The 12,882-nt window shown below is 45.5% G+C and overlaps 1 protein-coding gene across 5 annotated transcripts in view; it reads right to left on the minus strand.

Annotated features, from left to right (window-relative positions):
* Positions 1 to 12,882, minus strand: part of ARID4B (AT-rich interaction domain 4B) — a 486,307-nt gene that overhangs the window by 22,838 nt on the left and 450,587 nt on the right. For all 5 annotated transcript variants that reach the window (XM_029593836.1, XM_029593835.1, XM_029593838.1 and 2 more), the window contains exon 20: positions 4,198 to 5,400. In XM_029593836.1, coding sequence (XP_029449696.1) covers positions 4,198 to 5,400 — 1,203 coding nt within the window. The remainder of the gene's footprint in view (positions 1 to 4,197; positions 5,401 to 12,882) is intronic.

Genomic DNA, 12,882 nt, shown 5'->3' on the forward strand with positions numbered 1-12,882 from the left:
CTCATCTGCTACTGGGGAGCAGATTTCCAGGAGAGGGAATCCCTGACTCTACGAGGAGTCCCAATCTACGTAGCTCATCGCCCACCATAAGGCATCTCTGTGGCACAATAGTGCAACGGTGAAACGAGAGCTCCTGGTGGATGGTCTTCGGATCCAGTGTTAAAATAGAGGGCGGCTGCCACTCAGAGACTAAGCCAACCGGGAGGCTGGAGTATGAAAAAATATCCTTTCCCTGAGCAGAAAACAAGGCATCAAAAAGGAACCTACCGAGGGCACCTCTCAAAAGCCAATAGTCAGACCTCTCATTCCTGAGGCAGGGCGGGGTGGGGGTGGGGGGAAAGAGTACACTATTCAAGTGGAAACCCTCTCACTCCCCTGAAGACAGTGGGGCACAATTGCTGACCTATGAGGTTCTTTTAGTAACAGACAGTAGCTGGTGACCACCTAGTCGGACACTTGGGCAAACATGGCAACCAGGTGCAGGAAAAGACAGGCAGCCCAAGTTGCTGAACTGATTCATGCCAATCAAGGGCTGTAGCATCGCCCCTGTCGGAGCTAAGTACCAGAGAGGGAATGCACCCTGGAAGCTCCCCCTAAAGTGGATCCAAAGTGTAAGCCAATAAGGGAAGAGGCCCGGAAGGGCCTGTCGCTTCCTAATAGGGGGAGGTATCCCTGGTTTCCACCCCAAAAATGGAGTGAATAGGCATGCATTTTTGGCCAAGACATCCCAGTACACCAGCGACTGCAACACACAGATACATGATGTCTTCTGGCACAAGAACAACACACACACACATGCCAGCAGGCGCCTAGTAATGGTTGTGCCCCATCACCGAACCTGTGTCTTGCAACAGAGGCGTTGTGCACCTGTGCTGCGGTACTCCATCAAGCCGACGATGACGTGCATGCATGGAAAGACAAAGGCACCCATGGACCCATGCCACAGCCTGGAAGGGCACAAAACCTGTGGCAGGAGTAGTGGACTACATGTGACATGTTGCCATCGGTTTCATATAGCACCTGCGGGTGCCAGACACATGAAAGCATTAGAAGGAGCTCATGGTGTCACCTGCTGATGGCTCCTGATAGCGATCAAGAGCCACTGCAAAGATGCACTGGCACAGGCAGTCTGACACTGAAGGTATTATCTTGAGACGTGTGGTGATGGTGTGCGATACCAGACACCTTGTATGGCATCTACAACATGCGATGAGAGGATGGGGCACACAATGTGTCTACAGCACCCAGGTGCCCTCCACAACAGGAATGGCATTGACTGTGCCTGCGTTGATGATGGTAACACTGCCATCCACAGTATCAAGGCACTTCATAGTGCCAACAGAGATGGTAGTGCCCCAGCATTGTGCATGGAGATCAGAGACATGGACAACCTCCACCAGTGGCAACCCTACCTTCAGCATTCCACTGTCCTGATGATGCTCTATGGCGCCAGCAGCGCTCACCGTGTTCAAGTGAGGGCAATGGCGCCGACTGCATCGCCCAACGTTGCTTGAAGGTGCCCTTTGATGGTGGCACCCCCGGTGCTTGTTGGCACTGATGGCATCCTGTGATGCCTACATTGTTGATGGTGAGGGCACCCATGGCACTCAACAATGTGGAAGGTGCCTCTGGCACCCGTCGGCGCAGCTGGAGCATAATAACATCACTGGTACTTGACAGAGTCCATGGCATGTGATGGCGACCATGGCACGTGACAGCAACCCAGGTGCTCGATGGTGACCATGGACCCTGACAGCAACCCAGGCGCTCAGTGTTGATCATGGCACTTGACAGCAGCCATGGTGTATGATAGGCAGACAGTGTCAATGACATCCATGATGCCTGATAGCATCCAAGATGCCCATGGTGCTTGATGGTGTCCATGGCACCTGATGGTGTTATGGCGCTCAACGACGAGATGCCTGTTGGCGCCCCTAGCACTCAATGCCATTGAGGGCACTCCTGGTCCTTGATGGCAGCCAAGGCCCCTGATGCCTCAATGGGGCTCGATTGTATCCATGGTGCCTCATGGTACAAAAGGTAATGAATAGTGCCCTGGTGCTCGATGGCTTTGATGGCACCTGCAGAGTTTGCTTGATGGCACCCATGGTGCTTGATGGCATCCATGGAGTCAGTGGCACCATGGTGCTTGATGGTGCCTGTGGCAAACAATAGCACCCATGGCACTCGATGGTATCAAATACTCTCATGGTGCTTGACAGCTGCCATGCTACGGTGCTTGATGTCATTGATGGTTCCCACAGTACATGATGGTATCCATGGCACTCACTGGCACTGAAAGTGCCCATGGTGCACGATGGCCTCCATGATGCTTGATGGTATAGATGGAACCCCCGGCGCATGCTCCAGGGTGCCTGCTAGTTTCCTTGTAGCACTTGACAGTGTTGTGGCATCCATGGTGCTTGTGTCCAAGGCGTTCGAAAGCGTCAAGGGTATCCATGGCGCTCGATGGTGTCCACAGCTTTTGATGGCACCCCTTGCACTCAATGGCAACAATGGCACCCACGGCGCTTGACGTGCTCCTGGTGTCATCTGTGCTCTGGCACCCGATTCCAGGTATGGCACCGAGGGTGCATCAGCGAAACTGATTACCCAGGTTCATGCTCACCCTCTCTCCGAAGTGCTAGATAGATCTGACAAGCAGAAGGGGAGACTACATTATATAGGGCACTAGACAAGGAGATTAGTTCCCAGGAGTGTGGGGAGGATGAGCTCTCCTCCCCACAGGAACATCTGATTCTGAATTCATTTACGGTCTGAGCCTCCGTTGATGCCCAGTGGTCAGACAGAACTTCTTGGAACTCAGGCAAGTTCCAAAACCAGAGGCCTACCTGGACCACACACCTTCAGTCTGAACAAGCACCTGACAAGGTGAAAAAACAGATGCTAAGGAGAGGACAACTGGAATAAGCTGCAGATGCAGCATTATTTAAGGGGAAAAACCTCTGTCAGCTACACAGCCTGCCATGCGACCGACAGAGAGGTGCTAGAAAGAGAGAGAAAAAACAAATTCAACCTAAACTACCATATGGGAAGTGAAGGAAAATGAACATCAAGGCTCTGCCTGAAAAAGCAGCTGCTTGTAGCTCCAGAACTGTTACAGCATTAGCTGTGAGGAAGGCAAGGATGAACCCATGGCCACACAGCTTTGCAGAAAAAAAAAAGAATGAGGGACTCTGCCTGAGAGACAGGGAGCTGGCTACAGTTGCACATGCTCATTACAGCATGCTGAAAGCTCTAGAAACTTTGAGATCAAAGTCCCATGCTGGGCTCCATTGGATGATATCACCCAAGTGTGAGGACTGCCACACTGCAAACAGAACAATTCACGGTTGCAACACTATCAAGAAAATTTCAACAAGTTTTGGAGGGAAACATCATCCTTGTGCAAGATGACTGACTTAGAGCGGATTTACAAACTTGTGCTAATGACAGCCGACTCCACGCGGTTTCTGATGCACACCTTTTAACGGTCCTCTAGATTACCACACAGATAGCCAAAAGCTAGTCCAAGGATTCCCAGTCTTCTTTCAGTTAAAACTAATATGGATGTGCTTCCTTTCAAAAGAACAAGCAAAAAACAAAGCCGAAACAAAGAAAAAGAAATCTGTCCTAACTCCCAAAAAGCGACATACAAAAACACTATTTGATTTGCATTTACTTTGCCCCCCTCTCCAACTTCATCACTTTTCAAAGTGCCACGACTTAACTGCATATAATTAGTCAATATTCCCCCTCCACTTTTCTTTTTTACATTTTATTTATGCATTTTGAAACAAATCAAATGTATAACATATTTGAAAGAAAAACAGGCATTATGCAAGATTAAATCATAGAAAAGAAATAGAAATAAATTCAAAACTTGCAACATAGCATAAGCCAATTTTAGACCCCAATGCCCTTCCTTTCCAGAACAAGCAAACCGCCCGTGACTTGGAGGCTGTGAATGCTGCTTCAATGTTCTGAGACACACGGTCACTTTCAACCAGCTTCTAGGGGGTATTAAGCTTTCAGCCTGGGGGCAGCTTACTCTCCCTTCTACAGCAACTAAAGCCACAGCTGACCTGCTAGGTGAGACACCTTACACTGTTGTCAGATCCACTGGGTGGCTTCAACACAATTAAAGTGCAACAGGCATCTAATGTCACTCTTTCCACCTTCCCCTGCCCCCGTTACCTTTATCTTTGTGCTCTGCTTCCAATTGATTGCTACTACTGGAGCTGACACTGGCATCGAATCCTGTCGGCGAAAGATTTCCTTCGGAATGGAGATCTTGAAGCTCCCCAGCAACACTATCCACCTCGATTGTGCTGTCCGTTTCGCTTTTGATACTTTGCACTTCTTCTTGGTTTTGCATCATTGTCTCTGCGATTTCGAGAGGACAGGTAATCTGCTGCCTGCTGGATTCAGTCCCGGATGCCGGGGATTCGGGGGTAGTAGGCGGGGTATTGAGCACAGAATTACTGCCACTGCTTGGAAACTCCGTTTTCTTGTCGCCCACCTCAGTTCTTTTTTCTTCAACATACTTGCCATCCGCACTGGCTTGCAAAGGGGTTTTCATTTCACAGGTGGACAAACTGATTTCTTCTTCTTTAACAGGCTGCAGCAGCAATTCTGTTCTAACTTCCTCAGGGGGCTCACGAGGTGGGGAAGCTGCAGCTTCTGTGTCAGAGTCTGAAAAAAGCTCTTTTAATGTCTTTTTTGGCCACTGCCCTTGAATACTTGACCAGACATCTTTTCGGTCCTTTGCTCTGACATTCTGAAGTCTTTCATCGGAACTACTGAGAAGCTTCATCCTTTTGTCTGGAATATCAGAGAAACTCGTATAGAAGGCAGTAGTCCGCAAAGACTTCCTTCGGTCTTCTAATCTATTGTATTTCTTTGTTGGAGTCATTTTTGGTTTCGATTTTTCCTCCTCATCCTCATCCGAACAGGAGCTGCTGCTATTTGCTAATTCAATAAACAGTTCTTTGCCTCTAGACTTCTCATCTCTTCTGCTGAGTGACGCGGCTTGTAAACAGTCGTCAGAGTTGCAGTAGCTTCTTTTTCCACGTTTTACCTGCAACTTTATTTTCTCCTGTGCTTCCTTTCTTCGCTCTTTTCTTCTGTTCGTGGCCTCAGTTTCTTCTTTGGAATCAAAATCTTCGGAGACTTCTTTCTTAAATCCTTCTGGTGACTGAGAAGCTTCATGAGATACTACTGTGTCCGCATGTGCCGCGGTTTCCTCTGTGAACGAGGTGGTGCTCTTCTCTTTCGGGCTGAGATCAGTTTTGGTCTCACCTAAAGAATCCTTCGGAAATACTTCGTCTTCCCCATTATCTGTATTGTGAAAGCTTTGGTCACACTCATGCCCACTGTCTTCCGCAGAGCTTTCAGAAGCTAGCAGATAAAACGCACAAGAAAAGAGAATTACAATACAGATAAACATCTGCAGGCAGATTAACTATTTTATTATTATTAGTTAGGGCTTTCTAATAAATGCCTTATATTAATAAAGTCTAACAATTTATAAGAAAACAGATCCACCAATGGCATGTCTAGAAATTAGAATGCTTTGTAGTACATAAAAAATGTTTCTCCTAATTAACTCCCAAGAAAGGGCCTTTTGAATGCTACAAAGATTTCAGTACTCATACACTAAGGGCCTGATTTTCAAAAGCATTTACCTGCTTAAAACTGGGTTTGAGACACGTAAATGCACCTTACCCATACAAGTGGGCTTTTGAAACGTGCTGCAATATATGCCATTGAATTGTCCAAAGGATTTACTTGCATTAAGTGCATTTTATGCAGGTAAATGGCTTTGAAAATAGCTTCATTTACATGAGTAACTCCTTTGAAAATTCACCTAAAAGATCACGGTTACTCTCTAAAACGTACCATCATGGATCTTTAAATTGCAGCCCCTATAAGCTGCATGAATTCTATTCTACTAAGACTACCACTGTTACTTATTTCTTTAACGCTATAAGATAGATGCAGTGCTACAAACACACACATAGGACACAGTCCCTGCTCCGTGGAGCTTGTAATCCAGTCACAGTGGGTTGGTAGGCAGAACTTGAATATGATGACAAAAGGGAATGATACACCAACTCAGGAAGACTATTCCAGGCATAGAATGCAGCAAGCTGAAGGTGGGGGGTTGGCAATGGAGAAAGGTACAGATAAGATCAGCGTGCCCTGTCATAGTGTGGGGGGTCACAAAGAGAGATGTAGGAGGAAATAAGAGAAAAAAGTAATGAGGAGCAGCAGCGTGGATGCACTATGGGTAATTGGAAGTAAATGAGGAGTCAATGTAATGACTTGAGAAGAGAGATTATATGAGGTGTAATGACAATGGAAGAAAACAAGTTAAAAAACTGAATTTTTAATAGACAATAGTGGAGATAGACTATTGCAACCTGGACCTCTCGCTGAACTAAATGTAAGTTGATGATAGCGTGGATAAGGGTTTTGGTAGCTTTATCAAAATGTAAGGAATAGATTTTGGTCACGTTGTAGTGACAGAAATGACATGTTTTAGTAGAGTTTTGGATATATAGAGAGGAGAGAAAAGAGATGAAGATAACCCCAAGGTTGTGGAACAAGGGATTGGGAGGATGACCGTATTATCCATGCAGATAGAAAGAGAGGTTGGAGGACTTGGTTGAGAGACAAGATAAGTTCTTTTTTTGGCTGAGTTAAGTTTAAGGTGATGGTAGGACAACCAGAGAGTGATGGTGGACAAGCAGGCTGAGATTTGTGATTTGATTCTTGGTGAAAGTTGTGATGGATTTACATCTATGAGTTATCATAAATATGTGGGAGATCAGAGCACTAAGGGAATGAGCATAGAGAAGATGGCCTAGGAAAGAGCCCTGAGGTACAATAAATGATAGTGGGAGTGTGATGGAGGAGGACCTACTAAAAGTGGAATGGCAGAAACAGCAGACCCAGTACAGGACACAATATAAAGGAGGAGAGAGAAATCAATAGTGTCAATAGGAGCAGAAATGTCAAGAATGATGACTGAGAGAAGGCCCTGGGCCTTTGCCATGAAGAGGTCACTGACACCTTTGGCAAAGGGGCATCTATGGAATGTAGAAAGTGGAAACCAAATTGGAGTAGATGGATAATGGCTTGAGATGCAAGAAATTCAAGACAGTAGAGATCAAGAGAATTTTCAAGTATTAAGATGAAAAAGGGAGGAGGGAAATAGAATGATAGCAAGACATAGCTTTCACTGAAGCTTTTTTTGAAGAGTGATACGATCACAGTATATTTGAAGGCAACAGGGATAGATGCAGTGGAATATGATAACTATGACATATGGAGGTGATGGCCACAGGCAGGTCTGGAAAAAAAAACCCAAACAAACCCTTGAAACATATGCCATGTTCTCCTAGGTACATAAATTTGGGTTCTCTCATACTTGTTATCAGGCAGAATAGACTGGTGTGGGGCCGGGAGCAGAAGAAATGCTCTATGCTGGAAGGAATAGAAGCTGCCTAGAGCCAGAAAGAATAATGGCTGCTAGGATAGGGAAGAGTAGTGTGGGCCGTGGACTGGAAAGAGGGAATGGCACATCTATTTATGTTGGTGTAATTATACAGACCTCCATCACAGTCTGAAGAAATGGATAGAGATTTAACGGAGGATATTCCAGGATTGCTGTGAAAGGGGAGGTGTTATTGCAAGGGGATTTCAATCTGCTAGATGTTGACTGGGACATCCTGGCTGCAGGGTCTTCTCGAAGCAGGGAGATCCTGGATTCTCTGATAGGAGAACAGTTCTGTCAGCCGGTAACGGAACCCACATAGAAGGGGGCAAAACTGGACTGGGTGCTTACCAACTGATGTAGTGGATGATCATCTGGGATACAGTAAACACCGGATGGTATGGTTCAGTATTAGAGAGCAAGAGAAGGGCAATCTGTTGCCTGAGGTGTGGGATGAGGTGGCGTTTCCTCTCCCCACTAAGTTACAGCACAGGTGACTTCATCAAGAGGGCTGGGAGGGGGTGGGGGGGGGTGTCCCCTTGGAGTCAGAGTTCGCAGAGGGGTGGCAGATACTGATAATATTTCTACGAAGCTGGCAACCTTACCACACATACCCAGGAACCCTATGACCTACCTCCATTTCCCCAGCATTTGCCCCTGTGTGTGGTGGAGTCTCCAAATTGGTGCAAGGGTATTAGGCACACCCTAGGCGAACTTTACTGCCTTGCGCCCCCTTCCTCCCAGCCCTCATCATACATAATTAAAAACTGTGCATTCATAACAGAAGATTTTAGATGAAAAATAACATTCAGTCTTCTTAAGTAAAAATATCTCAACAACGTATATATTTATATGCACTGCCATGGTGCCACTAGAAAACACTGCAACAAAGACTTTGAACCCATATGGTATTAGGCCTATAGTAAATTGCGTTTGATAATGGCTTGGCCTTCAGAAAGCCATATGTAAACTGAACTGCAATTACAATTTAGTAAACAACCCATACCAAAACAGCACTAATTGCTAGCACTCAAACAGTAGCAACCCTACCTATGAAAAGGCAACACTGCAAATATTACACCAAGTCCTAAAACATCAATACACCTCTTATTAGGGAAACAGAACAAGGCAGTCTGCTATAAATCCCTACAAAGAAACTACATGCCAACAGAATACCTCACCTTGGTCACACAAGCAGAATAAAAACACTATAAATAAAAATAGAAATGTGTAGAGAAAAACTGAACCGGAAATCACAACAAACCAGATTGTATGCAGTGCAACAATGGAAAAACAAACACTCTCAAACCTCATGAAACAATAATAAAATCTCAAACTGTAATACATCAATCATAATATTATAATTATAGAAAGAAGAAATATTTCAAAACAGCTGACCAGAACATCATTCAATAATTAAATTAAAAAAAAAATGTAAAAAGGTTTTAAAAAAACCCAATAAAATATTTCAAAACAGACACATCGAACAAGATCCAACAACAAGATCCCCCCTCCCCCGTCCCTGTTCATTGTATTTTCCATCTAATGTTTGATGTAAACTGACATGATGTACCCACTAATGTTGGTACAGAAAAGCCTTCAAATAAATGAATTAAAACTAATAAGAAAAAAATTCCCCACTCTCCATATCTAGGATCTTTTGATTTCCAGTCACCCTGAGATTCTTATGAATTGGGGAAGTGAAGGGTGCGTTAATTTTATCTTCTTTTTCTCTCTCACACAAACACATAGGTTCTCTCACAAACGCACACATACCTTCACACAGGCTCTCTCACTATACACAGCCTCTCTCTCACACAGGCACAAGCAAGCAGCCTCTCTCTCTCACACATACACATACAAGTTGCCTCTCTCTCACACACACCCACAAGCAAAACTGCCTCTCACATCCATACACATACAAGTAAGCTGCATCTCACTCAAGCAGACAACACACACACACAAGCTTGCTCTCTCTCACATACACAAACACATGGCCTCGCCCTCTCTTTTTTGGTTACTGCCATGCCAGGAGGTCCACCTCGGGGTCATCTTCCTGCTGGCATAGAACAGGAACCCTGTCAGCCCTTCATCCTGTGGAGCTGCGGACTTCCTTCCAGCAGGGCATAGGAATCCTGCTGGCTTAGCATTCCAAATGTAAAGTGAGGGTGAGGCGGCCACTGCAGGGGCCTTTTGGGGGACGCTTGCTGCCACTTTCAAAATCTTGCCACCTGAAGTAGCCGCCTCACCCTACCTCATTAGAGAACCAACCCTGCGCAAGAGATAAAGGTTCATTCAAAGGTTAGGGACCTAGTTTTCAGAAAAACTCTCTTAAAACGGGGGGGGGGGGGGGGGGGGGGGGGGAGTACCTCAAGGAGTAATTAGCTAGATGGAAAAATCTAGGGGAAATAGAAGAGCAGTGGGCAAAACTAAAAGGAGATCTCATAAGGGCAACTAATCTTTTTGTTAGGAAAGTAAATAAAGAAAAATGGAAAAAGAGGCCATTATGGTTTTCTAAAGTAGCAGCTGACAAGGTATGGGAGAAAAGATCAATGTTCATAAACTACAAGAGATCGCAGAAAGAGAAGGACAGACAAAAATATCTGGAAAAGGTAATACAAACTGGGAAAGTAGTCAGGAATGCAAAAATTTAAATAGAAGAAAAAATAGCAAATATGGTGAAACAAGGTTTGTTTGGTTTTTTTTTAAGATATGTTAGTGATAGAAGGAAGTGCAAAAGTGGCATTGTGAGACTCAGAGGTGATGGAGAGGAGTATGTGGAGGCTGATGAGGAAAAAGCTACTGCCCAGGAGGGAAGGGTTAGGCCGGCCATCATAGTTGGTGATTCGATTATTAGGAATGTAGATAGCAGGGTGGCTGGTGGATGTGAGGACCGCATGGTAACTTTGCCTGCCTGGTGCGAAGGTGGCAGATCTCATGTGTCACCTAGATAGGATTATAGACAGTGCTGGGGAGGAGCCGGCTGTTGTGGTACATGTGGGCACCAACAACATAGGAAAATGTAGGAGAGAGGTTCTGGAAGCCAAATTTAGGATTTTAGGTAGGAAGCTGAAATCCAGAACCTCCAGGGTGGCATTCTCTGAAATGCTCCCTGTTCCACATGCAGGTCCCCAGAGGCAGGCAGAGCTCCAGAGTTTCAATGTGTGGATGAGACGATGGTGCAGGGAAGAGGGATTCAGTTTGTAAGGAACTGGGGAAAATTTGGGGGAAGGGGGAAACTTTTCCGAAAGGATGGGCTCCACCTTAACCAGGGTGGCACCAAGCTGCTGGCGCTAACTTTCAAAAAGGAGATAGAGCAGCTTTTAAACTAGAACATGGGGGAAAGCCGACAGTCACTCAGCAGTGCATGGTTCGGAGAAATGTATCCTTGAAGGATACTAATGAAACAGGAGAGTTAGGGCATCCCAACAGAGAGGTTCCATTAAAAGCAAACATAGTTCATATGCCTATATGTAAAAAATCACCAAAGCTAATGATTTCCGAATTATCCCAAACAAGTGAAAAGCAGGTTGTTAAAACAAACAAAAAACACACTTTGAAATGTCTGTATGCCAATGCCAGAAGTCTAAGAAGTAAGATGGGAGAGTTAGAGTGTATAGCAGCAAATGATGAGAACAGGGGCGGATTGGCCTATCGGGGGATCAGGCTTCCCCCGGTGCGCCGGTCTAGCTGGTCACGTGGTCTCGACCGCGTGGCTCTTCCTCAGCCCAGCCTCAGCGTCTCCCAGCCAGTCCCCGCCAGAGACAAGCCAATGGGGGCCAAGGAAATAAAAATCGAGGCCGGCAGAGGCCGAAGAAAAGAAGATCAGCCAGCTCCCACGGGAGACCAAGCTGGCAGGGGCCGAAGAAATGAAGATGGGAGCCTCCCAGCCAGCCCCCGCCGGATACCAAGCCGGCAGGGGCCGAATAAATTAAAATCGAGGCCAGCGGAGGCGGAGGCCGAAGAAAAGAAGATGCGCGCCGCCTAGCCAGCCCCCACTTGAAGCTGGCTGGGAGGCGCCCATCTTCTTTTCTTCGGCCTCGATTTTAATATCTTCAGCCCCCGCCAGCTTCGACTTTAATTTCTTCGGCCCCCACCAGAGACCAAGCCAGAGGGCCGAAGAAATTAAAACCAAGGCCGGCGGGGGCCAAAGAAATTAAAATCGAGGCCGGCGGGGGCCGAAGAAGTGAACACCGGTGCTGCTAACCGCCGCCGGAGACCAGCTGTTCAGCGGGGGGCCTTAGATCGGAAGGGTGCTTCTGTGTGTGTATGTGAGAAAGGAACGGTGCTTGTGTGTGTATATGTGTGTGTATGTGTGAATGTGAGAAAGGAACAATGCTTCTGTCTGTGTGTATGTGTAAATGTGAGAAAGGAATCTGCCAGTTTAAAAAAAAAAATGAAATGTGATAATACATATACTTCAACTTTTGTGCTGGTAGCGCAACTTTTGAAAAGTTGGATGAAAAATGAAATTACTGAATTTTAAGCATCCCTCTTCTCGAAAATAAAATTTAGTTAAGTAGGTATAGACAAATACTAAAGCAAAAAAAAATTAAACTATTTAAAATGTTCATCTCAGCAAAATCACAAATTTAAGATACTGATGCCAGGTGGGGTTTGTTTGTTTTTTTTAAAGCATAATTTAAGCATGAAGACTAGAATAGTTCCAATCTGAAATGGTTTTGCTATTTATTTTTAAAATGTATATTTTTAAATGACTAAGACTGGAATCTTTCCATTTGAAAGGGAAGTTGACTAAGGATGTCTTTCGGTTCCATATCTTCCACATGAATAATCATATGACTGATAGTTTGAAGAAAGACACTTGCTTTATTGCCTGAAAGCGTAAAACAAGAGAAGCTGTACGGTGTGGGTGGCTGTCCCTTGGGAGGACAGAACCTGAAGGAAGGGTGTCATTTTGCCTTCTGATAGGAATGTGGTTCTCTTATTTAATGGTTGGGATCATCACTTTCACTTTTAGTAAAAGTGAAAAATGCTGCAAGTCTGAAAGCAAGGTGCTTCTGTGAGAGTGTAATGTGTATGTGAGACAGGGAGAGTGCTTCTGTGTGTCAATGTGTGTGTGCAAGAGAGATGGAGCATGTTTTTGGCTGGCTTGTGGCTGTGAGAGAGGGCATGTGTGTGATTGAGAGCTTGTGTGTAAGTGAAATCCTGTGTGTAAGAGGGAGCGAGAGCATTGTGTGATTGAGAGAGACTGATCAGGGAGATGACTGGTGTGTGTGAGTGTGTGAGAGAGAGAGACTGGTTGGGGAGATGATTGGTGTATGAGAGACAGAAACTGGTCTTGAGGGTATGACTGGTGTGTGTGTGAGAGAGAGAGAGAGAGAGAGAGAGAGAGAGAGAGAAGAGATTGGTTGTGGTCC

This window comes from Rhinatrema bivittatum, chromosome 3, assembly GCF_901001135.1.
Source record: "Rhinatrema bivittatum chromosome 3, aRhiBiv1.1, whole genome shotgun sequence".
Taxonomy (NCBI): domain Eukaryota; kingdom Metazoa; phylum Chordata; class Amphibia; order Gymnophiona; family Rhinatrematidae; genus Rhinatrema; species Rhinatrema bivittatum.